Raw genomic sequence first — 24,084 nt, forward strand, 5'->3', positions numbered from 1 at the left:
AATCCGTGGCCTTGCCTAGTGGGTTAAGGATCCAGAGTTGCCACAAGCTGCGGCTTACGTCACAGATTCGGCTCAGATCCAGTACTGCTGTGGCTGTGGTGTAGGCCAGCAGCAGCAGCTCTGATTTGACCCCTAGCCAGAGAACTTTCATATGCCACAGGTGTGGCCCAAAAAAGAAAAAAAAAGAAAAAAAAAAGGAAAAAGAAAAATTGGAAGCTCTAGTAGGGGCCACACTTCAACAAGTCGCTTAAGTTTACTGGTAGCTGCCATGTGCTGTTTGGCTGGATTTGAAAGAAATGAAAGGTACCGAGCGCCCACTGCTTGCTGGACAGAGTTTTAGATGCCAGGGATACAGCAGTGAACAAAAATAATCATGGTGTTTACACTCTAAAGAGGAGATACAGAAAACGTAATAAGTAAATGACACATTAGGAAGTGACAAATGCTATAGAAACATTAAACAAGGTTAAGAGGGTTTGGGAGTGTGTCCGTGGGAAGGATGCTTTCAAATTCATATTCAATACCTGGCTAGCTCACATGGGAATTTGAGTTTGTGATCCCAGTTATTTAGCGGGATCATCATGTACTGTCACGTATATGCTATACACCACTCCCATAAAACTGTCAGCAACTTGAAGGCAGGGAGTGTGCCTCACTCTTTGGATTCCCTGAGTCCAGCAGTGTTTTCAGGGCGAGAGCACGACGGAATGCGAAGAGCGAGGAATCCCCACAGAACCATAACAACTTCTACGACCCCTTTCCAGGGTGGTTATTCCAGGGGGTTTGCAGCCCGCTCCAAAAGCAGAGCCAAATCCTTCCCCGGCTGTCAAAGCCAAAAGGATCCATTCGTCTCCAGGGCAACGGGACTGTGACGCGAACGCAGCCAAGGGCCCAGGTCCGCTTGGGACTAGCCCACAGTTTAGGAAAAAACTAAACCTAAGGGAACTTGTTGGTCAGAACCCGCGGCCCTCTGCAGAGAATCCCGAACCACCGCGCCCCCTGTTGAGCTGCGCCGGCTCAGCAGCTTCCGCGCCCCTGGCGTCGCCAGTTCTAGGCGCGACGACTTCCGGCCCTGAAGGTCCCCTGCTCCGTGGCTCGCTGGGGCCCTAGCGATGGGAAGGTGGCCACGGCGGCCGCCTGACCCCTGCAGGAGCTTCCGACCAGGGCTGCCGCCTTCTCCCGGCGGGCGGCGACTACCCGGCGCTAAGAAGATGCCCGCGGCTGGCCGGACCTCGCCCTGGGAGAGGAATTAGGGGCGGAGCGCATACCGGGAGCTGGCCGTCAGGCGGAAGCAGGGCAGGTGCGGTGGCGGAAGTGCGGGGAGGCAGTCGGAGCTGAGCCATCTAAGAAGCCGCGGCGGCGGGTCTCCCAGCCGGAAGCCACTGCCGAGCCTTAGCCTAACCGCAGCCACTAGGGCTCCGGGCCGGCGAAATGCCTCTGTTCACCGCCAACCCTTTCGAGCAAGACGTGGGTAAGTGCTGGGTCTGGCCCCAAGCTGTTGTTTGTTGTGCTGGAAAGTGGGCGGGGGCGACTCCAGGGACTGGAAAGCAGCAAAGGGAGAGAAAGGGGTGGCCCCGCTGCCTAGCAGCTGGGATTTTTCAAGGGGCAACTTTCGTGAGTGCGTTGCAAGCAGCCTCTGGAGTGTCTCCAGTCCTCCTGCAGTTGAGGACCTCGAAAGAGGGCCTTTCCCCACTCCAGGCGCAGGAATAGGGAGGAGCCTGGGGCTCTCTGGAGACTTGACTGATTAAGCAGTTGCAGAGTTGAGGACACAAACTTCCAATTCTCTGTAGAGCTGGTTGAGTCTAGTGTCACCTCCTCCCTCCACTCCCCCGCACTTAGGGAAGGATGCAAGAGTCCAGACCTGCTTAGAGACTTCAGCTTGCCCCCATTTAACCGGAAGAACCTATTTCACCTGGCTTATGTACACATGCATCCAGGCCCTGATAGAACCAAGCTCGGCCTCCGGATTTCTTTATGAGAGTTGGAAGTGTTATTCTATCATGGATGGTGCAAGTGCTGTAAGAGGCTTTGTCTCAGTGTATGAAAAGGAAAATCCCAGGTTCTCCAAACAGTCCAGAACAACTGATCTTTTACTTATTTGGGATCGTCGGAATGCTTAGGACTCAGTGACTATGGAGTGAAGAAAAGATGGACTGGGTATGAGAACTTATTTATGGCATTAGAAAAACAGTGAAACAGGCTAAGTAGATATTTCTGTAGCAGTAATTAATAACTGCGAATTTCTGTAGCAGTAGTAGCGTTTTAGGGGAGTGAAAAAACGCATCGCTGAAAATTGCTAGTCATACAGAATCTTGCACATCTAGCACTGAGGCACTCGTTTCATGGTTAATAATTTTCTCAGTATAAGGAAAGTCTCAAAAATGCTTAATTTTGGTATATTTTGGGATCCCAAAAGCGTGCTCAGAAGTCAAATGTGTTGAATAAGTCCCTTTCATTCCCAGAGAGCCAAAAATTGTATAATTATATTTTCCCCCTTAAACAGCCTTCAAATATATATTTTCATAATTTTCATTCAACTTTTTTCTTGGTAGGTTAACATTGGTGACTGGTATAAACATAGGAAACATAATGTTGAGGCTCACAGCATCAGCCTTTGGAACACCTTCTGGTGTCTTCCTTTGTTGCAGTGAGACCTGCACTTTTTATGGCCGTTGTGGTTTTATCGTAGAGGGGGGGAAAAGGCAAAATAGAATAAGACAAATGATTTTCAAACTTAAAACCTGTGAACTCTTCAAGGGGGATCTTTTCTGGAAGCCTATTGTTTTTTGATTGAAAAACTTTGATAGGAGTAAGTGGAGTTGCTCTGCCTGTTTTGCTTTTCTAATCCTCCCCCTCAGTGGCTCCTGAGGTTCCTGCACAGTTCAGTGGGTCACAGTTTAGTACCACTGGAGTAAAAGAGACACTGCTGTTCAGACTAAAAAAAAAGAAAAGAAAAGAAAAGAAAACCAAACCAAAACAAAAAACAAAACTGTATAAATTATTTCATGGGCAGTGCCATCAACCAAAGCTTCAAGTACTTGTTTGTTAACTCAAGTATGACTGAAGTCAATATCCAAAAGACAGTTTAAAGATGAAATGGAGAATTCGATTGTAACTTCTTTCAGGCAAGTGGTTGAAATTAATAGAAAAAGCAGCATGAAATACTAAGGGTTTCAGGTCAAACCGGCTTTAAACCTCTGTGATAGAAATAAAATTATATATTGCATTTTTCAAAACTTAAAGCCCCTTTTAATTTGAAATACAATAGTTAAGTACTATGACAAGCAAGTCAATATTTAACTTGAGTTCTCCATAGGAATGTTCCTTTGCAAGGTCATTGTCCTTTTTACGTACGCTCTTTGATTCAGTCTGATTTTTATGACCATTGTTTTTCTTTTTGTCATAGCTTTGTTTGCCTTTCATTCAGCAAACAGGCATTGAGTGATTACTGTGTGTCAGACATTGTGTTAAGTTCTGGGGACGCAAATTTAATAAATAAACTGGGTTCCCTCAGGAAACTCTTGGTCTAATGCAGGACGCATATACACATAAAAAGATAATTGTAATATAATGTGAAAAGTATAGTACTGGAAATACAGAAGATGCTTTACATTCTTTCTTTCTTTAAAACAGTCATCTTCCTTGAAGAGAAGATGAGGACCTTCAGGCAGAAACCTCTGTAAAGGTGTTGACAGTATCCTCTCTCTCTCGCTGCTTTTCTGACAGCACTTACATCTGCAGGAAGTAACCACCTCTTACTATATGTGTGGTATGGTCATTTTATAATGGACCTTTGGTCGGTGCAGTCTCACTATAGGGTGAACAGTCTTTCTGACATCGTGCATGTGTGGAAGAAATCCCTTTCTCAGACCCTGAGACCCCAAGAAAAGGCTGTAGTGAGTCTAGATGTCCAGGGAGGCACTCCTAGGTTGATAGTGGTTTGTGGCTTGTTTAGTGGAAGCAGACCAAAGGCTGGGAGGTGAGGAACTCTGGCAAGTTCCTACTTTTTCTTGGAGTCAGAAACTACAAATCCTGAAGGGAATGCTAGGTATGGTAGCATTAGAGCTCTTTAAATATTTATTGGAATTCTTCTAATCTGGGTTAATTGTTTGTTTAGTTGAATAAAATTCCTTTGAGGCTATGCTGAGAAAAAAAGAAAGAAAATGGCCATACATGTCCCCCCTCCCCCCACCCTGGCCCTGAGTTTCATCTTAAAAGGGGTGTGTAAGTTTCCTAAGCTGGAGCCTGGTTGGGGCAACCTTGTTAGGAGATTCCAAAGAGACAGTAAAACATGGGGGGCAGAGCCACAATAGGAAGATTTAGTGGTGGAGTTAAAAGGGGAGATGTCCTTTCATTTATTCTGTACCATTTTTTCCAGTCTCATGATATTGGTTTCCAAGTCATGTCTGTTTTTGCCCCCTCACTCCAGTTCTTATTTGCCTCTTTTTTCTCCTAAGCCAGGCAATCTTTCTTGCCAGTTTCTTCCTCTGCCATTTACTATTTACTGATAGATTTTTGCTTTTTTCAACAACCGGTGGTATCTCCTTCCTTAAAGAGATACTTAGTTGTGTTCCACCAAGCTAAGCTCAAATTCTACCTCTGCAAAACTCTTCTGACACATTGGATTGAAGTATGACCTTTTATCTTAAAAGGAGATTTTTCCAAGTGAAATTTGAATGCATATATTGCTGTGTCTTTTGCTTGCATTGTGTTCAAATACCTTGAGAATGAGGTAGCTTGAGGTTTTCAGTCATGAAACCTTTTTCTCCAATGAAATTTTAAAAGAAACCTAAATATAAACAGACATATGGATAGTACTCCAATAATAGAATTTACTTTATACATTTATGTAGTTATTAAGGTAATCCTTGAACACCTGAGGTTGTTATCATCTTTGCAAAGCACTAAAATTAAAAAAAATTTGGTATGGATGAGAATGAGAGCTTTAACAGCCATTTTTTCCTATATTTTCTTTTGCATAAGATACCCCACATTCTAATCCTGAGGAGTTCTATTGTGGCACATTGGGTTGAGGATCCTATGGTGAAGATTTCAATCCCTGGCCTGGTAACTTCCAGATGCACGCAGGGCATAACCAAAAAACAAAACAACAACAACAACTTTAAGTAAAATAGTTACAATTTTTTTTTTTTGTCTTTTTGCCTTTTCTTGAGCCACTCCTGTGGCATATGGAGATTCCTAGGCTAGGGGTCGAATCAGAGCTGTAGCCACTGGCCTACGCCAAAGCCAGGATCTGAGCCACATCTGCAGCCTACACCATAGCTCACGCCAACGCCCAGACCCTTAACCCACTGAGCAAGGCCAGGGACCGAACCCACAACCTCATGGTTCCTAGTTGTATTCGTTAACCACTGCGCCACGATGGGAACTCCAAAATAGTTACAAATTTTAATGAATGTACTTTGTAGTTTTTTAAACAATGAAATCTTTTTAGCATGAAGTACAAAATATAGCATGTATACTCCTCTTTCTGTCAGTTATGTCAAGTCCTAAAATTTTGCCACAATTCATTTTTTTTTAAATACTCAAGATGCAGTTGAAATTACCTGTATTTAGTAGCTACCTGATACTATTCTTTTTGCTCTCTTCTCAAAGTTAAACACTCTCTAAATAGATAAACTCTATTTTATAATATATATTATACATACACATATATGTATTGTTTTGCATGTTTCTAAACTTCATAAAAATAGCACCGTTCTTTGTAGTCATTTGCAACTTGTCATTCAGCATTTTTGGTGAGAGTCACTCATGTTGATGTTTGTAGTGCTAATTCATGAATTTTAAGAGCTATGTGATAGTCCACATTTTTTAATCTATTCTCCTGCTAATATACATAAAGGTTTTTTTTTTTTGCAGTTTTTTTACTGTTATAGAAACACTGTAATGAAAGTTCTTACCCATTTTTCTTGTTCATAAGACTGAGAGATTCTCCAAGCATTGTATCTGGGAGAGGAATTCTTTAATAAAAGTGTATATATGGATTTCCTGCTGTGGCACAAGGATATCTGTGGCATCTCTGCAGCACCAGGATGCAGGTTCAATCCCCCAGCCCAGCACAGTGGGTTAAGTATCTGGCATTGCTACAGCTGTGGCATAGGTCGCAGCTGCAGATCGGATCTGACCCCTGGCCCAGGAATTCCTTATGCCTTGGGTTGGCCAAAAAAGAAAAAAAAAAAAAAAGTATATAGTGCAGAGTTGCAAGATTTAAATAGTACAGAATGGTCCTTTCAAGTGTTTGTGGGAGATTTTACCCCCACCAGCAGTGGAAGTGAGGTTGTTCCACATTCTTGATAACACTGGGTATTGTCAGATTTAAAAATTGATGCCAATTTGATGGGTGGGAAGTAAAGCATTGCTTTCAACTCATTTCAATTTCATTACAGTAGAGCATCTTTTCAAACATTTCTTGGTCAGTGTCTTTAAATTGCCTGCTCATTACTTTCACCTACCTATTCTGCTGCATTATTTTTTCTTACTGATTTTTAGAGTTCCGCATATGTCCTCTGTTGATCTTCCATTGCTTATGTGAATTGCAAATATATATATATACAAATATACATATTCCAGTATACATATTCCATATACATATTCCAATTGGTTGTTGTTTTCTGATTCCTTTTATTGTTAAGAAAATTGAAGTTTTGATTTAGTAATTTTTTTTCTCCCTTGATTTTATTTTTCTCATTGAAGAAAAGCCTTCTTTCTACCCTGAGTCTATAAGAGTCTTGTCATATTTTCTTCTAAACGTTTTATTAAAGGTTTGATTTTCACATTTAGGTCTTTAATCCACCTGGATTTGGTCTTTATGTAAGGAAGGATTTGATTGGATAGTCAATTCATAATAGATAATGCATTGTCTTATCACCATTTATTGAAGTGTCTATCCTTCCCCCACTAGTTTGGAGCACTTTTTCCTTCGTAGAGTAAACACCTTTCCTTGTATGAGGCCTTTGTGCTTCCTGTTCTTCTGCATGGTTCTCTTTATCCTGTACCAATACCACATTGTAATGTCAGTGGCCTTTCTAAATGGTAGGGCAAGCCCCCCTGTCTTGTTTTTCTTCATTTGGATAGTCTTAGCTATTTGGGGCCTTTGTTCTTTCCTGTAGGTTTATCAGATTAGTAAAAGCATAAAAGGGATTTTTAAAATTTTTTTTAGGATTTGAGAAGACATTGTAGTTTATATTTTTGATTCATAGGAACTGGTGATGTTGATAGTTAATAATGTACTTTTTTATTTCTTGATAATACTTAGGTTATGTAGTTGACTCTCGAACAATTTGGGGGGTTAGGGGTGCCAACCCGTTGTGTGCAATTGAAAGTCCACATATTCACTTTTTGACTCCCCCCAAACTTAACTACTGATAGCCTACTGGTGACTGGAAGCCTTACTGTTGATAACACAGTCAATTAATACGTGTATGTTATTTATATATCTGCATATATTTTATACATTCATGACATACCATATTCTTAGGTTTTTTGATATTTCTAGGCTACGTGGTTTGCAAGTTTTTTCAAATTGCCACAAATCTCAAAAAATTTATCAGTATAGTTATTGAAAAAAGTTTGTGTGTTGATCTGTGTACTTCAAACCCATATTGCTCAAGGGTGAACTGTGATTTTAAAGTTAGGAAAGAGGGTAAAAGGATGATTTTTCTACAGGTAAATGTGTGACATATACTACTATCACTTGAGGTAAAGGGTTGAAGGGGAAGAACTTTTTTTTTTAACATTGCTTTTTTAGGCTCTGTAACTTTACTTGATTGTAAACAAATGTTTGTATTTCAAATGTTAGGGATTGAACCTAAGAAGGTCAATGTAGCAGATATCAGACATTGCCCCCCAAATTAATTGATATTCTGAAGCTGCCACGTACTTATTCTTAGTTCATATTTCTTGAGTTTCATGTCAAAAACTTGTCTGTACATGGTGGTATCATTTTAAGAATTTTAACCATTCTAGTGCTATAATCATTGTGGCTTTTAACATTTATTTGTCTGATCTTTAATGTAGATATTAAATGTGATATTCATTTAATATTCACTAAATGAATATCCTCTTTTTTGAAATATCCATTTGTCTTTCATCCATTTTTCTTTTCACTTAATTTTTACAACTACTCTCAAGCATGGAAGCCATTTAAATTTCCATTTTACAGATGAGAACGTGGATTCAGATTTGAACCAGAGCTGACGTGAATTATCTAGAAACCTTAAGCTAGAATTTAAGCTTCAGAGCTAGGAATAGAGCAGGTGGCTCTTCAGGGTTTAGTGGGTGATGTTTGTACTCCACACGTGCCTAAGAATTTCCTCGGTAGACAGATGAGAACATAGATTCTCATCTGCCCAACCCAACTGCTTTTGATTCTCCATCAGTGACATTTTGGCATGTTAGTGGCTACTTTGGAGAGTCATTTTCCTCTTCCTGTCTGTTCCTGAGTGTCTTGCACGTGAAGCTTCTGGATAGGTATGTTAAAATGGCAATTATACTCACTAGCTTTATGCTTCTGGCCTGTTCCCTAATGTGAAGTTTGTCGAAATGAGCACACCCATTCTTTGGACTTGAGTATGGCTTTCAACTAACAGAGGCATCTTGTCAGAACAAGAAGAAAGTCAAGTTGTAGGAATGTAAAGACTGGCCCTAGACCTTTTACCTTTTTTCTTTTGTGGCTGTGCCTGTGGCATATGAAAGTTCCCAGGCCAGGGATCACACTTGCACCACAGCTGTGACTTGAACACTGAATCCTTAACCTGCTGTGCCACAGGAGAATGCCCCCTTTTACCTTTTTAATAGAGGATTTACAATATTAAACGAGAGTAGAAGATTATTTTTTAGCTTTTTCCTTCCTATCTGTTCAACTCTCTGAACTCTTTTAGTCCCCCACCCCACCCACAAATGTTGGTGGTGATGCGTGAAATGAAGAAGAGTGGCAGGCAGTCTTCTGTATTCCGCCAGAGCAAGAAACTCTTAAGTATGTTATTTTATTACTAGATGATGTAGTAAATGGAGTTAAACATGGCATTCTGTCTGATCCTTTTCCTTATAAGCAAGAGTTGATCTTGCCTTGGTCACATTCATTATGTTTAAAATGTTCATCCAGAGAAACGGAAAACTAACTTGTTGGGAAGAGTAAATTTTGCAGTTTTGAACAAAAGTTGCACTCAAGAGGCAGTTTAATAGCAAATATACTCTGAGCCCGACTGCTTAGATTGAAATCCCAGTTTTACTATTTCCTATCTGTGATCTTGTGCTAGTTACTTTTCTCAGTTTCCTAGTCTAGAAAATGGGACTCTTCATTGGATTCAATATAAGTGGTTTAACATTTGAAATGTAAGTGGTTTAACATAAGTGGTAAGACATTTGAGGCTATTACTTGTTATTGTTTTTTAATTAAATTATTACTTATCATTACTCAGAGCTGTAAGTTGGTTTTCACTTCGGCCAATAACAGTAGTGCATTAAATAGAATTTATCTTACTGCTTTCTCCAGAGTAAACTGAGGATTTGCATGAATAAAAATTTTACTCAAACACTGATGTGAGGGGAGTATTAAGGTCTCCTACTATGATTGTATTCTCAACAATATCTCCCTTTATGTCTGTTAATATTTGTTGTATATATCTGGGTGCTCCTATATTTGGGGCATATATGTTGACGATAGTAACATCCTCTCCTTGGATGGATCCCTTAATCATTAAGTAGTGAAATGAGCCAGAAAGACAAAGACAAATACCATATGATATCACTTATAACTGGAATCTAATATCCAGCACAAATGAACATCTCCTCAGAAAAGAAAATCATGGACTTGGAGAAAAGACTTGTGGCTGCCTGATGGGAAGGGGAGGGAGTGGGAGGGATGAGAGCGTGGGCTTATCAGACACAACTTAGAGTAGATTTACAAGGAGATCCTGCTGAATAGCATTGAGAACTTTGTCTAGATACTCATGTTGTAACAGAACAAAGGGTGGGGGAAAAAAATGTAATTGTAATGTATACATGTAAGGATAACTTGATCCCCTTGCTGTACAGTGGGAAAATTAAAAAAAAAAATTTTACTCAAATCAAAACATTAAATGGAGAGGAGAATTAAAAGAAAAAGTATCTTAAATCCAAATACTCTAAAATGCTAAGTATGATTGTTGTCATCAGAGTCAGAAGAGCAGGTGAAATATTTATAATCTCTTAGTTTGAGGTATTAGGCATTTAAATATTTTAATCTAAATTTACACAAGAATTGTGTGATCTAGAAATTTAATAAGTACATATTATTTTAATAGTATAAACATGTTTGATTTATAAATAGAAAAAAACTGACTGTCCTATATTTTCAAATAATTATTTTGTTTATAATAAATTGGTACAGAAAGAACATTTTTATATATTTAGTAAAAGCTGTTAGCTGTGGTTTCCTGTTAGATACCAGAATGAATTCTACTTACTTACTTGCTGCTTTTGAAAAAGTTTTTTGGCCAGTTTTCCACTGTTCTTCTGTAATTTTAAGATCTAAAAATACTTTTTTTTTGAAAATATATGATAAACTTTTTTGTTTTTGGTTTGTCCAATTGATCTATGTAATTGTTTTTTTAAATTTTTATTTCTTTATATTTTTTCTACTGCACAGCATGGTGACCCAGTTACACATACATGTATACATGCTTTTTTCTCACATTACATATTCCATCATAATTGACTAGACAGAGTTCCCAGTGCTTAAAAATACTTTTAAAAATTAATACGAAAAAGCAGTTTTTCCTTTAAGATCTAAGCATTGCTTTAGTCATGTCCCAAGATATTGATATGTAGTATCCTAATTATAATAAAATTTTATATTGCTTTCTGTTACGGTCTTAACTATATGTCATAATGAGTTTCCTTGTGATTGGGTATTATTTTTGGTCTAATAGAAACACATGGAATTCAGAGAACACAGTATATTGTCCTAGATTATTTCTAGGTATTGGTAATGTGCACATTTGAAGAACTATTTCTAGTCTGCTTTAATGTACAAGAATTCGTCACTTTACATAATTCCAATAGACATGAATTTAGTTACTATGTATTAAATAACACCAGTTCCCCAGCAAGCCTGTAATACTCTGAGCATAGAACCCAGTCAAGCCTGCTTAGATTTTGAACTATAGAACTATGAGCTAATGATGGGTGGTGTTTAAAACCACTAATTTGCAATAATTTATTACATAGTAAATTTAAAAAAACTAATTTACCTAGACTCTGTTTAGTTTTCTTACTTTTTTTTCTCTATTCTTTAAATTTGATAAATTTTGTTGACTTTTGTTCATGTTCCCTAACAGTTTCTTCAATCTACTTTAAGTCCATGAAGTGAAATGTCTTAGTTGAGATATTGTACCTTTCAGTTCTAGGAATTCTGTTTTTATAGTTTTCATTTTTCTGCCAAGCACTCATCATCTACTCACTTATGACAATCTTTTGCTTTGAGTTCTTGAAAAAATATATAATACTTGCTTTAAAGTACTTTTTTTTTCACTAATTCTAGAATTTGGATTATGTCAAATAATAAGATAAAAATCAATATTTTTAATTGATTACTTTTATCTTGATTGTGGAACACATTTTTGCACTTCTAGTGATTTTTTTTTTTTTATATTATGCTGGTCATTGTAGTTATTCTCTGTAAGGAGGCTCAATTATGTTTTCTTTTAAAGAGTGTTGAGTTTTGGAGTTCCTGTTGTGTTGTAGTGGTTAATGAATCTGACTAGGAACCACAAGGTTATAGGTTCGATCCCTGGCCTTGCTCAGTGGGTTAAGGATCCAGCGTTGCTGTGAGCTGTGGTGTAGGTTACAGATGTGGCTCGGATCCCATGTTGCTGTGGCTCTGGCGTAGGCCGGTGGTTACAGTTCTGATTAGACCCCTAGCCTGGGAACCTCCATATGCAGTGGAAGCGGCCCTAGAAAAGGCAAAAAGACAAAAAAAGAGAATGTTGAGTTTTATTCTGTCAGGTAGTTATATTATTGGAGGATCTTTTAGGTTTTTGTCAGGCTTGCTTTTCTTTGTGAGGTAGGCATATTTTGATATTATACTAAATTCTAGGTTGCCTTCACTCCTAAGGTATGATAGCCATTTGGGGGTTTCAAATGAATGCCTGAAACATTCTCTACTGTAGTTGGGCCGAGTATTAGTCTGCTTGGGCTGCCACAGCAAAATGCCATAGACTAGATAGCCAGGCAACAGTAATTTGTTTTCTTGCAGTTCTGGTGACCAGAGTCCAAGTTAAGGTCCCAGCAGGGTTGGTGTCTGGTAAGGGCTCTCCCCTTGGGTTGCAAATGGCTGCCTTCTCCCTTTGCCCTTCCTTTACCTCCTTTTATGCATGTGAGGAAAGAAAGCTCTCTGGTGTCTCTTCTTATAAGGATGCAAATCCTTTTGGATCAGGGCTCCACCCTTATTATCTCATTTAACTTTAGTTACTTCTTTAGAGGCTAATGTCCAACTACAGCCATTCTAGAAGTTAAGACTCTTCAGTGGGTGTGGATACAAGCAGGAATTTCAGAGACTGTGTGTGTGTGTGTGTGTGTGTGTGTGTGTCACAGCCTTTGACCAGCAAAGGACCCATGAGAAATCCCTGTGCTCAGAAATCTGGTCTGACTCCTAGCTGCTTTATCTGGGCCCAGTTCTCCTTGTGTTTGGGCAGGAAAGTGTTCCCAGGCAGAACACTGGGGCCACCATGAGGCTCACTTCATATTTCCCTTACCTCAGAGATATCAAATGGTTATTCATTTTGTGAACACAGTTGCCTTGTATGTGTTCACCCATTTTATACTTGTTTTTGGTAGAATAGCAAATCTGGTACCGCATATTCTGTCATGGTTGAAAGCAGATCAGTCATGAGTTTTTATTTTCAAACGTAGTAGGAGGAACTTTGAAGATCTCTTATGGACATTCTTTTTTTTTTTTTTTTAACAAATTACCACAAATTTAGTTTATTTATTTATTTATTTTATTTTTTTGTCTTTTTGCTATTTCTTTGGGCCGCTCCCGCAGCACATGGAGGCTCCCAGGCTAGGGGTCGAATCGGAGCTGTAGCCGCCAGCCTACGCCAGACTGCGTCTGCAACCTACACCACAGCTCACGGCAACGCCGGATCGTCAACCCACTGAGCAAGGGCTGGGACTGAACCCGCAACCTCATGGTTCCTAGTCGGATTCGTTAACCACTGCACCACGACGGGAACTCCGACATTCTTGTTTTATGTAGTTAAAACAAGTAGATGGAGCTGATTTTTATTAAAAGTTTTATGTGTAGACTTGAATTCTTCTTAATACTGTGTTGAACATAATGGACTATATAGAGGGCAAGTCTTTTTGTTCCTCGTAGATACGGATGGAATGATTCTTTATGATATTGTTAGAATCTTACTGAAGTATTTCACTGTGTATTTGAGGCTCTCTATGCACAGTAATCAAAACCTGGTGTGAAATGTTATGATTTACACCCACCAAAGCCTGGAAATTTAGCATTTAGGCCCCAGGAGGGCTCTTTGAACTCTCTCTCCCTCTGCATTTGATCCAGGATAATGTGAGATATGGGCCCAACACTGGGCAAAGTGACACGCTATGGAAGAATGGTTCCTTAATTCTAATATTTACAAATTTTCCAGGAGTTTAAAATACTCCTAAGTATATAATTTAACTGTTATTTTGTTCACTTGAAAAATGAAATCCTTTTGGCAGACCATTATGAAATCTTTAGATTTTATACTTTTTAAAAAGATTAATTGTGACTCCTTTGTAGAAAGTAGACTATGTCAGATAGAGTATTTAAATTAAGATTTTTCCATTTTCTATAAAAATTAGATAAAGTAAAAAAAATTCTATTTAAGGTTCACAGACTTGTGGTTGCCAAGGGGGAGGTGGGGTGGGAGCGTGATGGACTGGGAGTTTGGAGTTAGCAGATGCAAACTATGACATACAGACTGTATAAACAACAAGGTCCTACTGTACAGCACAGTAGTAGCACTATATTCAATATCCTGAGATAAATATAATGGAAAAAATATAAAAAAGAGTTTGCACATACGTATTTTTTGTATAACTGAATTACTTTACCATACAGCATAAGTTAACACAACATTGTAAATCAACTATACATCAATTTTAAAAATTATTGAAAGGTTTTTGAGAGGTATTGAGTAGGCATCACATTTACTTGTGTATTGCATGGCTAAAATTGAAAAAAGCAATTATTAACAGTCAAGTTCTAGGGGAGTTCCCTTGTGGTGCAGTGGGTTAAGGACCTGGTGTTTTCACTGCAGCAGCTTGGATTGCTGCTGTGGCACATGTTGGATCCCTGGCTCAGGAATTTCCATATGCTGCAGGAGCAGCCAAAAAAAAAATTTTTTTTTGAGTTCTAGTAGGAATAGATAGATTATTTGTATGGTCCAAAATCAGACTCAGTTGCATGTGAGAAGTGGGGGTGAGTATGTGTATTTGTACTCATATGTTTGTATACTAACAACAATTGGTAATTGATGATGCTGGCTTCTTAGCTCAAAGAGGAAAGAATAGATTCTTAGATGTTGAAATTAATGAAAATAATTTGTAGAAATACTTTTCTTTCTTTTTTTTTTTTTGTCTTTTTAGGGTTGCACTTGCAGCATGTGGAGGTTCCCAGGCTAGGGGTCAGATCAGAGCTGTAGCCGCTGGCCTATACCACAGCCACAGCAACACCAGATCTGAGCCTCATCTGCAGCCTACACCACAGCTCACGACAATGCCAGATCCTTAACCCACTGAGCGAGGCCAGGAATTGAACCTGCATCCTCACAGATGCTAGTCAGATTCGTTTCTGCTGAGCCACGATGGGAACTCCTAGAAATACTTTTTTATTCTTTCCTCACCCCATGTGCCAAATGAAATTCCAGGAAAACTAAAGATTTCCCCAGAAAAGAAATAAATAACTGAGTGAATAGTTAATCTCAGGTAATTATAACACTGCCAAATGATATTAAAAAAAAAAGAACGATTGATCTGTACAGCAAAAAGAAAACCCCATCATAAGCAGAGAGAAGAGTTGAGCATGAAGCTGGCAAGTCACATGTAATGCATGTAATTTGCTCTTCAGACTCTATACAAAAAGTTAGTCACCTATATATCACTGTACATGAAGTCCTTTGTCTCCGTCTGAGGCCTTCCCTTTCCCACTTACCCTGTTTTCCTGTTGAGACTCCCAGAGGTAGTGCACCAGCAGAGAACTAGGATCTCCCTCTTAAGTCCTGTAGTGCTATTGCCTTTTGTTGCCCCATGGTGGTGTTATTGAAGTTTGATCCTGTGCAGCCCCTTGGATGTTTGTCTGCTCAGTGGTGAAGCTCTTGGCCCACCTAGAAATTTGCGTAGACTTCACTGGGACAACATCCGGCCTCATAGAGGCTGTTAGAACTCATATACTCAGAAACCCTGTTATCGTTTCCCACTTTACAGCTACTGTATCAGGGTAATAGAATGTGAGGGAGCAACAAGCATCATTCATTTATTCATTCATTAAACACATTTACTCACCACTGTAGGTGTACTGAATACTGTTTTATGCATCAGAAATAATAATAGTGAACAAAACAACAAATTCCTGCCATCATGGAGCCTATGTTCCTTCTGCGGGTTGGGCAGAGGGGGAGTAGTGGTGGCAGAGAAAGACAATAAACAAGATTAAGTGTTTATGCTGTGGCACATCTACAGGAAGGCCTTTGTGTGACATCCTGACCTCTTTTAATTATTTTGTATTTATTCCTTGTGGGACACCAATATGCATGATGCCAGTAACAAGGAAGAGGGGCTGAGTACTTGATGAATATAAACTTACAGTTTGCTGATAACTTCTCACTAGCTTGTATAGGCACTTCGTGGCCACACTGTAGATAGTGGAACATCATGCAGCTATTAAAAATGTCTTTTTGTTGTCTATATTGGTATAGACATATATTTATGAGCATAGATGTTTATGATGTGGAAATGCAGTTTAAGTTATACATTTAGTATGACCACAGTATTATTGGGCAATACTTTTTCGCTAGCCTTGAGGTTTCCTTCCTGAGTGGGGAGTTCTGTTAGTGTCACCCTGAGTCTGCCCCTACTTCATTATTCACTCTATCCTTGGTGTGATGACTTACCTGACTAATAAATTGGGAGTACCTGGCCCTCCATATGCCCTTCCTCACTGTAGGAACTGGCTAGTCTTTCCACAGCCATTGAAGGATTTCTCATCTACTTCTTGGAATAAATTCGGCAGGGGCTCACCCCTGCAGGGAGAGGTCTGCTTCTGTCTAGTGCTAAAGCATGTCTACGTCTGGGGTTCTTTATTAGTAAACCCATCTGTCCAGCCCACCTAAAGCTTCTATTAGTAATGGCAATGGTATATTATGCTTTGTTTTTTTGTTTTTGTTGTTGTTGTTGTTGCTATTTCTTGGGCCGCTCCCGCGGCATATGGAGGTTCCCAGGCTAGGGGTTGAATCAGAGCTGTAGCCACCGGCCTACGCCAGAGCCACAGCAACATGGGATCCGAGCCGTGTCTGCAACCTACACCACAGCTCACGGCAACGCCAGATCGTTAACCCACTGAGCAAGGGCAGGGACCGAACCCGCAACCTCATGGTTCCTAGTCGGATTCGTTAACCACTGCGCCACGACGGGAACTCCCTATTCTTTGTTTTGTTTCTCAACTTGTTCTTAATTTTGGCAGGGAAGTGGTTATCAGTTTTGGGGTGCTCTCTTTGGACACTTCATGCCCATAATCTTACTTTATTTAGTTTTACAAGTTTTTATTATTTTTCCATATACATGTATAGAATAAAGTCTGGAAAAATACATGTCATAGTTTTCCAAAAGGTTGGTAGAATTAGAATATTTTTTTCTTGTCTGTACTTTTGAATTCACTGGAATTATTGTATGTGAAATTAAGAAATAGCTAAGTATTTTAAGCCTCTGAAAACACAGCCTGGTCTGACTTTCCCTGTGGAAGAATTAGTTATCTTTATACAAGGGGAGAAGCTAGACCTGAGTAGATATTTCTACCTTATATAGCTTTGTGCTTGAGTCTAGAACTTGTGATAGGTAAAAATATATTGCTTTTCTAAAAATCCCTGGTTTGTCATTTCATGACACATGTCAGGATAATGTGTTAGGCAATTTGTATGGTTTTTAAAAGTATGTTACAGCATTTAATTGAGGTCAGCTGGAGTCTGTATTTCTCTTTCCTGCTTGCAAAACACAGCTGTTTGCTAATAAGCCTGTTAATTTTTTAGCTTCTTGTACTATTCCCTGCCTTTAAAAAATGAACTATTCTAGATTCCTACTATCCTTCCTTATCACGGCAATAAGCTTTTGTGTATATAGTATCCAGTTTTGAAATTTTAGGATGTATTTGTTAAAAGGTGAAAAGATATAAAGAAAATGTTTCTAAAGTGGTAATTATTATATCCCCACTCTGCTATACTAGTAGAAAAATGTATTGTCTCTCTTGATATTGAAATTGTAAAAGTTAAAGTACTGCATAATTAAGCCATTATATTTTTAAAATTTTTACTTCCTTTTTTTTTTCTTTTTTTTCTGTCTTTATGCCTTTTCTAGGGCGGCACCTGCAGCATCTGGAGGTTCCCAGGCTAGGGGTCCAATCAGAGTTGTAGCCACTGTCCTATACCACCGCCACGGCAATGTGGGATCCAAGCCGCATCTGCGACCTACACCACAGCTCACAGCAACGCCGGATCCTTAACCCACTGAGCAAGGCCAGGGATTGAACCCACAACCTCATGGTTCCTAGTCCGATTCGTTAACCACTGTGCCACGACAGGAACTCCAAATTTTTACTTCTTAATTTTTATTTTGATCATGAAATATTTCAGACTACAGACATGATATTGAGAATGAAATAAAGAATTTCTGGATACTCACTTTACAAGATAATAAAACTTTACAGATACGTTTAGGCCCCCGTGTACATCATTTTAATTTCCCATCCACCATCAGTTTGGGGTTTATCATTCTCATGCATATGTTAATATGTTTACTACCTATGTATGTATATTTAAGCAATATAGTGTATTTTTTGGAAGGGGGGGGATTTGACTATGCATGCCTTGGGTATATGGAAGTTCCAGAGCCAGGGATCAAATCTGAGCCACAGCAGTGACAATGCCGAATCCCTAACTGCTAGGCCACCAGGGAACTCCTATAGTGTACTGAAAAAAGGTTTTTTTTTAAAACAAAGTTTTTTTTTCTCTTTTTTACAGCTGCATCTGCAGCATATGGAAGTTCCTGGGCTAGGGGTTGAATCAGAGCTGCAGCTGCCGGCCTATGCCACAGCAACTCGGGATCCAAGCTACAACTGCCACCTATGCTGCAGCTTGGGGCAACACCTCATCCTTAACTCACTGAGTGAGGCCAGGGATTGAACACACATCCTCCTGGACACTGTGTTGTGTTCTTAAGCTGCTGAGCCACGAAGGGAACTCCAAAACATAAAGTTTTAATTTTATATGAAACATTCACATATTGCTAGTAAGAAGTTAAAATGGTACAGCTCCTTTGGAAAACTGTTTGCCATTTCCTAAAAAAAATTAAACAGAGTTACTATACAACTCAGTAGTTCTCCTAGGTATGTGACAAAGAGATATGAAAACAAACATGCACATAAAAACTTGTACACAGATGCTCCAAGCAACATTGCATTATTGGTATTAGCCAAAAAGTTATAAAAAAAAAATAATAATCCACCCAAATGTTCATCAGCTGGTAAATGGATAAATGAAGTTTATCTATACATGAAATGTTATTCAACAGTATAAAAGAAAATGAAGTACTGATACATGCTTCAACATGGATGAACCTTGAAAACATTAGTAAGAGAATCCAGTCACAAAAGACTGTATATTGTATGATTTTATTTTAAAAGCTGCTAAAAAAGAACATATAAGAGACAAAGTAGATTTAGTGGTTGTCTAGGGGGGAGAATGGGCTGTGATTGTCCATGGTTATGGATTTATTTTTAGGGTGATGAAAGTATTCTAAAATTAGATATTGGTGATAGTTGCACAGTTCTGTGAATATACTAAAAACATTGACTTGTACACTCTAAATGAGTGACTGTATTAGTATGTGAATTATATCTCAAGAAAGCTGTGTTTTTAAAGTTCATGGAGGGATTCCTGTAGTGGCTCAGTGGAAACCAATCTGACTACGAACCATAAGGTTGTGGATTCGAACCCTGGCCTTGCTCAGTGCTTAAGAATTCGGCGTTGTCGTGAGCTGTGGTGTGGTGATGGGGCTGGGATCCTGCGTTGCTTAGGCTGTGGTTTAGGCCGGAGGCTATGGCTCTGATTCGACCGACCCCTAGCCTGGGAACTTACATATGCCCCAGGTGCAGTCCTAAAGAAAAGCAGGAAAAAAAAAAAAAGTTCATGCAAATGTTATATATTCTTTTAGCTTTTTTTTTTTCCCCCTGTACCCACAGCACATCCTAGGCCCAGAATTGAATCCATGCTGCAGCTGCAACCTATGCTACAGCTGTGGCAATGCCAGATTTTTAACCTGCTGCACTGCAGAGGGAACTCCCTCTTTTAGTTTTTTAAACTCAGTGTAAGCCAAACAAGTCATCATTTTAAGATGTACAGGTTTTTGGACATTGGGTTCTGTGTAACTCATTTTCAGCATTCCATTGTATGAACTTACTGTATTTTTCCTAATCCATTTTCCCTTTTGCAGTTGAAAAGATGCTTGAGGAAACAGTTTACTTCATGTTTTCTTATAACACCTTTCTAAGGCTTTCTTCCAAATTAGAATTTGATAGGATTATTGATCATTTTTAATTTATTTATTAGTATTTATTTAAAAGACACTTTATTGGCATACTTTAGAATAATTTATTTATGCAATTTAAAATTGAAATGAGTAAAAGTTACTCAATCTTCTGAAATTTTTCTGAACTACTTTTTTACTTGGCAAAAGAAAAGGTAAGGTGCCTTTCTTGGTATTTTATTTTAGATTATTTTTTATTTTATTTCAATTGAAATATAGTTTATGTACAGTACTGGTAGTTTCAGGAGTACTGCACAGTAATTTGACATTTGCTTATACTCTGAATAATGTCTAGTTGCCATCTGTCCCCATATCAAATTATTAAAATATTATTAATCACATTTGTTATGCTCTAATTTTATCTATGCGACATTTTTTCTCTGTGAGTCTGTTTCATTTGTTTCATTTTTTAGATAGTACATAAATGAGATCATGTGGTATTTGTCTTTCTCTGACGTATTTCACTTAGTATAATATCTGTATTGTTACAAATGGCAAGTTTTTATTTTTTTATGGCTGAATAATATCCTGTAACATATATGTATACAGACCGCATCGTCTTTATCTATTCATCTATTATTGGGTTCTTTGCTTCCATATCTTGAATATTGTTAACAGTGCTTCAATGAATATTGAATTATTGTTTTTATTGTCTTTGGATAAATATCCAGAGTGAAATTGCTGGATCACATGATAGTTACATTTTTTTTCTTTTTAGGGCTGCACTTGTGGCATATGGAAGTTCCTGGGCTAGGGGTTGAATTGGAGCTGCAGCTGAGGCCTATGCCCACAGCCACAACAACACCATTTTGATCTGTATCTGTGACCTATGCTGCAGCTTGCAGCAATGCTGGATCATTAACCCACTTAGGGAGGCCAGGAGTTGAACCCTCATCCTCATAGATGCTAGTTGGGTTCTTAACTTGCTTATTAACAACAGGAACTTCTATTTTAATTTTTTGAGGAAACTCCGTACTGTTTTCCATAGTGGCTCACCAATTTACCATCCCACTAACAGTGCATGAGGGTTCACTTTTCTCCATTCTTACCAATGCATGTTATTTATTGTCTTTTTGTTTGTTTGCTTGTTTTTGTTTTTGCTTTTTAGGGCTACACCTACGGCATAGGAGGTTCCCAGGCTAGGGGTTGAATAGGAGCTGTAGCTTCTGGCCTACACCACCGCCACAGCAACACCAGATCTGAGCTGTGTCTGTAACTGACACCACAGCTCATGGCAATGCCAGATCCTTAACCTCACTGAGCAAGGCCAGGGATCGAACCTGAAACCCCATAGTTCCTAGTCAGATTTGTTGCCACAGCAGGAACTCCTATTGTCTTTTTAATATCTATTCTGACAAGTGAGAGATGGTATCTCATTGTGGTTTTGATTGTATTTCCTTTTTGATTGGTGATGTTGAGCATATTTTCACATGTCTTTTAGCCATCTTTAAGTCTTTTTTTTTTTTTTTTGAGAAAATATCTATTCAGTTCCTCTGCGCATTTTTTTAAATTGGGTTGAAGACCTTTTTGATGGTGAGTTTTATGCGTTCTTGGTGTATTTTGGATATTAACCCCTTATCAGATATATCATTGGAAATAGATTTTCCTGTTCAGTAAGTGGCCTTTTTGTTTTGTTGATCATTTCCTTTTCTTTGTCAAAGCTTTTTAAGTTTGATGTAGTCCCATTTACTTTTTTTTGTTTCCCTTGCTTGAGGAGACATATCCAAAAAATACTGCTAAGATTGATGTCAAAGAGCTTACTGCCTGTGTTTTTCTCTAGGAGTTTTATGGTTTCAGGTCTTTAAGATATTAATTCATTTGGGGTTTATTTTTGTATACAGTGTGACAAAGTAGTCCAGTCTTTTGCATGTAGCCCTCCAGTTTTCCCAGCACCATATACTGAGGAATTCATTTTCCCAGTATGTATTCTTGCCTCCTTTTTCATAGATTGACCATATAAGTGTGGATTCATTTGTAGGTTCTCTGTTCTGTTCCATTGATCTATGTGTCTGATTTTATGCCAGGACTTACTGTTTTGATTACTGTGGCTTTGTGGTAGTTTGGTTTTGGTATCAGGTTGATGCTGGCCTGGTAGAATGAGTTTGGAAGCATTTGTTCCTCTTCAATTTTTTGGAATAGTTTTAGAAGAATAGAGGTTAATTCGTCTTTATATGCCTGGTGAATTCACCTGTGAAGCCATCTGGTCCTGGATCTTGGTTTTTTGGAAGTTGTTTCTTTTTACTGGTTCAATTTTATTGCTGGTAATTGGTCTGTGTTTTCTCTTTCTTTCTGACCCAGTCTTCAGAGGGTATATGTTCTAGGAATTTATTCATTTCTTCTAGGTGGTCCATTTTATTGATGTATAATTTTTCATGGTGATTTCTTATGATCCTTTTATTTTTGTGTTGTCAGTTGTAACTCTTCCTCTTTCATGTCTGGTTTTATTTATTTGAATCCTCTCTTTTTTTCTTTTTGAATCTGTCTAAAGTTTGTTTTTGTTTTTTTTTGGGGGGGAGTGCTTTTTAGGGCCACACCCATGGCATATAGAGGTTCCCATTCTAGGGATCCAATTGGAGCTGTAGCTGCCAGCCTACACCAGAGTCACAGCAGCCTATGCCACACCTCACGGCAATGCCGGATCCTTAACCCACTGAGCAAGGCCAGGGATCAAATCCAAGTCCTCATGGATGCTAGTTTGGTAAGGTTAACTGCTGAGCCACAACAGGAACTCCAAGTCTGCCTAAAGTTTTAACAATTTTATTCATATTTTCAAAGAACTAGCTCTTTGCTTCATTTAATTTTTTGTTTCATTTATTTCTGCTCTTTTTTTTTTTCCTTCTACTGCCTTTGGGTTCTTTTTTTCTTGTTGAGTCTGTGTAAAGTTTTATCAATTTTAATTCATGTTTTCAAAGAACTAGCTCTTAGTTTCATTTTTTTTTCTCTCTTTTATTTATTTCTTCAGTCGCCTTTTTTATTTCCCTTCTACTACCTTTGGGTTTGTCGGTTCTTCTTTTTCTAGTTCTTTTAGGTAATAAGTTTAGGTTGTTTTGAGAGTTTTCTTGTTTCCTGTTGCTGACTTCTATTACTATAAACTTCCCTCTTATTATTTTTTTTTTTTCTTTTCTTGGGCCGCTCCCACGGCATATGGAGGTTCCCAGGCTAGGGGTCCAATCGGAGCTGTAGCTGCCGGCCTACGCCAGAGCCACAGCAACGCAAGATCCCAGCCTCGTCTGCAGCTCACTGCAACGCAGGATCGTTAACCCTCTGAGCAAGGGCAGGGATCGAACCGGCAACCTCATGGTTCCTAGTCAGATTCGTTAACCACTGCGCCATGACGGGAACTCCTAAACTTCCCTCTTAGAATGGCTTTTGTTATGTCCCATAGATTTTGGATCATTATGTTTCCATTTTCCTTTGCCTTCAGGTATTTTTAATTTTTCTTTGATTTTTTCAGTGACTCATATTTATTTAGTAACATTGTTTAGCATCCGTGTGTTTGTGTTCTTTGCAGTTTTTTCTTGTAGTTGGTTTCTAGTCTCATTCTACTGTGGTCAGAGAAGATGTTTGGTGTGAATTCATTCTTTTAAAATTCATTGAGTGTTGTTCTGTGGCCTTGTATGTGATCTTTCCTGGGTAATGTTCCATGTGCACTTGAAAAGAATATGTATTCTGCTGTTTTTGGATTAAATGTTTTATATATAGACCTATTCCATCTGCTCTATTGTGTCATTTAAGCCAGTGTTCCTTTATTTTCTATCTGGATGATCTTTCCTTTGATGTAAGTGGAGTGATAAAGTTCCTTTCTCTTATATTACTGTCAATTTCTCCCTTTTGTTTGTCGATTTGCTTTCTGTGTTTAGGTGCTAGGTTGTGTGCATAATTTACAATTGTATTTTCTTGTTGAACTGAGCCATCATTAGATGATGTCCTTCTTTGTCTCTTGTTACAGTCTTTAAAGTCGACTCTCTCTGATATGAGTATTGCTGCCTCAGCTTTTTTTTTTTTTGTCTCTGCTCGCATAGAATACCTTTCTCAACCCCTCACTTTCAGTCTGTGTTTCTCTCTCAATCTGAAGTGAGTTGCTTGTATGTGGCATATATGTCTTGTTTTTTATTTATTCTGCTATGCTGTGCCTTTTGATTGAAGCATTTAGTCCATTTACATTTAAAGTAATCTGATAGGTATGTATTCATTGCTATTTTGTGAATTGTTTGGTTGTTATTGTAGTTCTTTTTT

At 38.6% G+C, this 24,084-nt stretch overlaps 1 protein-coding gene across 4 annotated transcripts in view; it reads left to right on the top strand.

Moving 5' to 3' along the window:
- Window positions 1-1,119: 1,119 nt before the first annotated feature.
- STAM2 (signal transducing adaptor molecule 2) overlaps window positions 1,120-24,084 on the top strand; it is a 50,788-nt gene continuing 27,823 nt past the window's right edge. Inside the window, exons 1-2 of one of the 4 annotated variants that reach the window (XM_047771921.1) lie at window positions 1,409-1,471; window positions 3,634-3,685. Coding sequence is in view for 3 of the 4 variants with exons in the window: in XM_047771919.1 (XP_047627875.1) it covers window positions 1,432-1,471 (40 nt within the window). In the remaining variant the exon portion in view is untranslated. Of the gene's footprint in view, window positions 1,472-3,633; window positions 3,686-3,708; window positions 3,770-24,084 lie in introns of those variants that run through there. The other 3 variants (XM_047771919.1, XM_047771918.1, XM_047771920.1) reach the window with 3 other exon arrangements.

This window comes from Phacochoerus africanus, chromosome 3 (assembly GCF_016906955.1).
Source record: "Phacochoerus africanus isolate WHEZ1 chromosome 3, ROS_Pafr_v1, whole genome shotgun sequence".
NCBI lineage: Eukaryota > Metazoa > Chordata > Mammalia > Artiodactyla > Suidae > Phacochoerus > Phacochoerus africanus.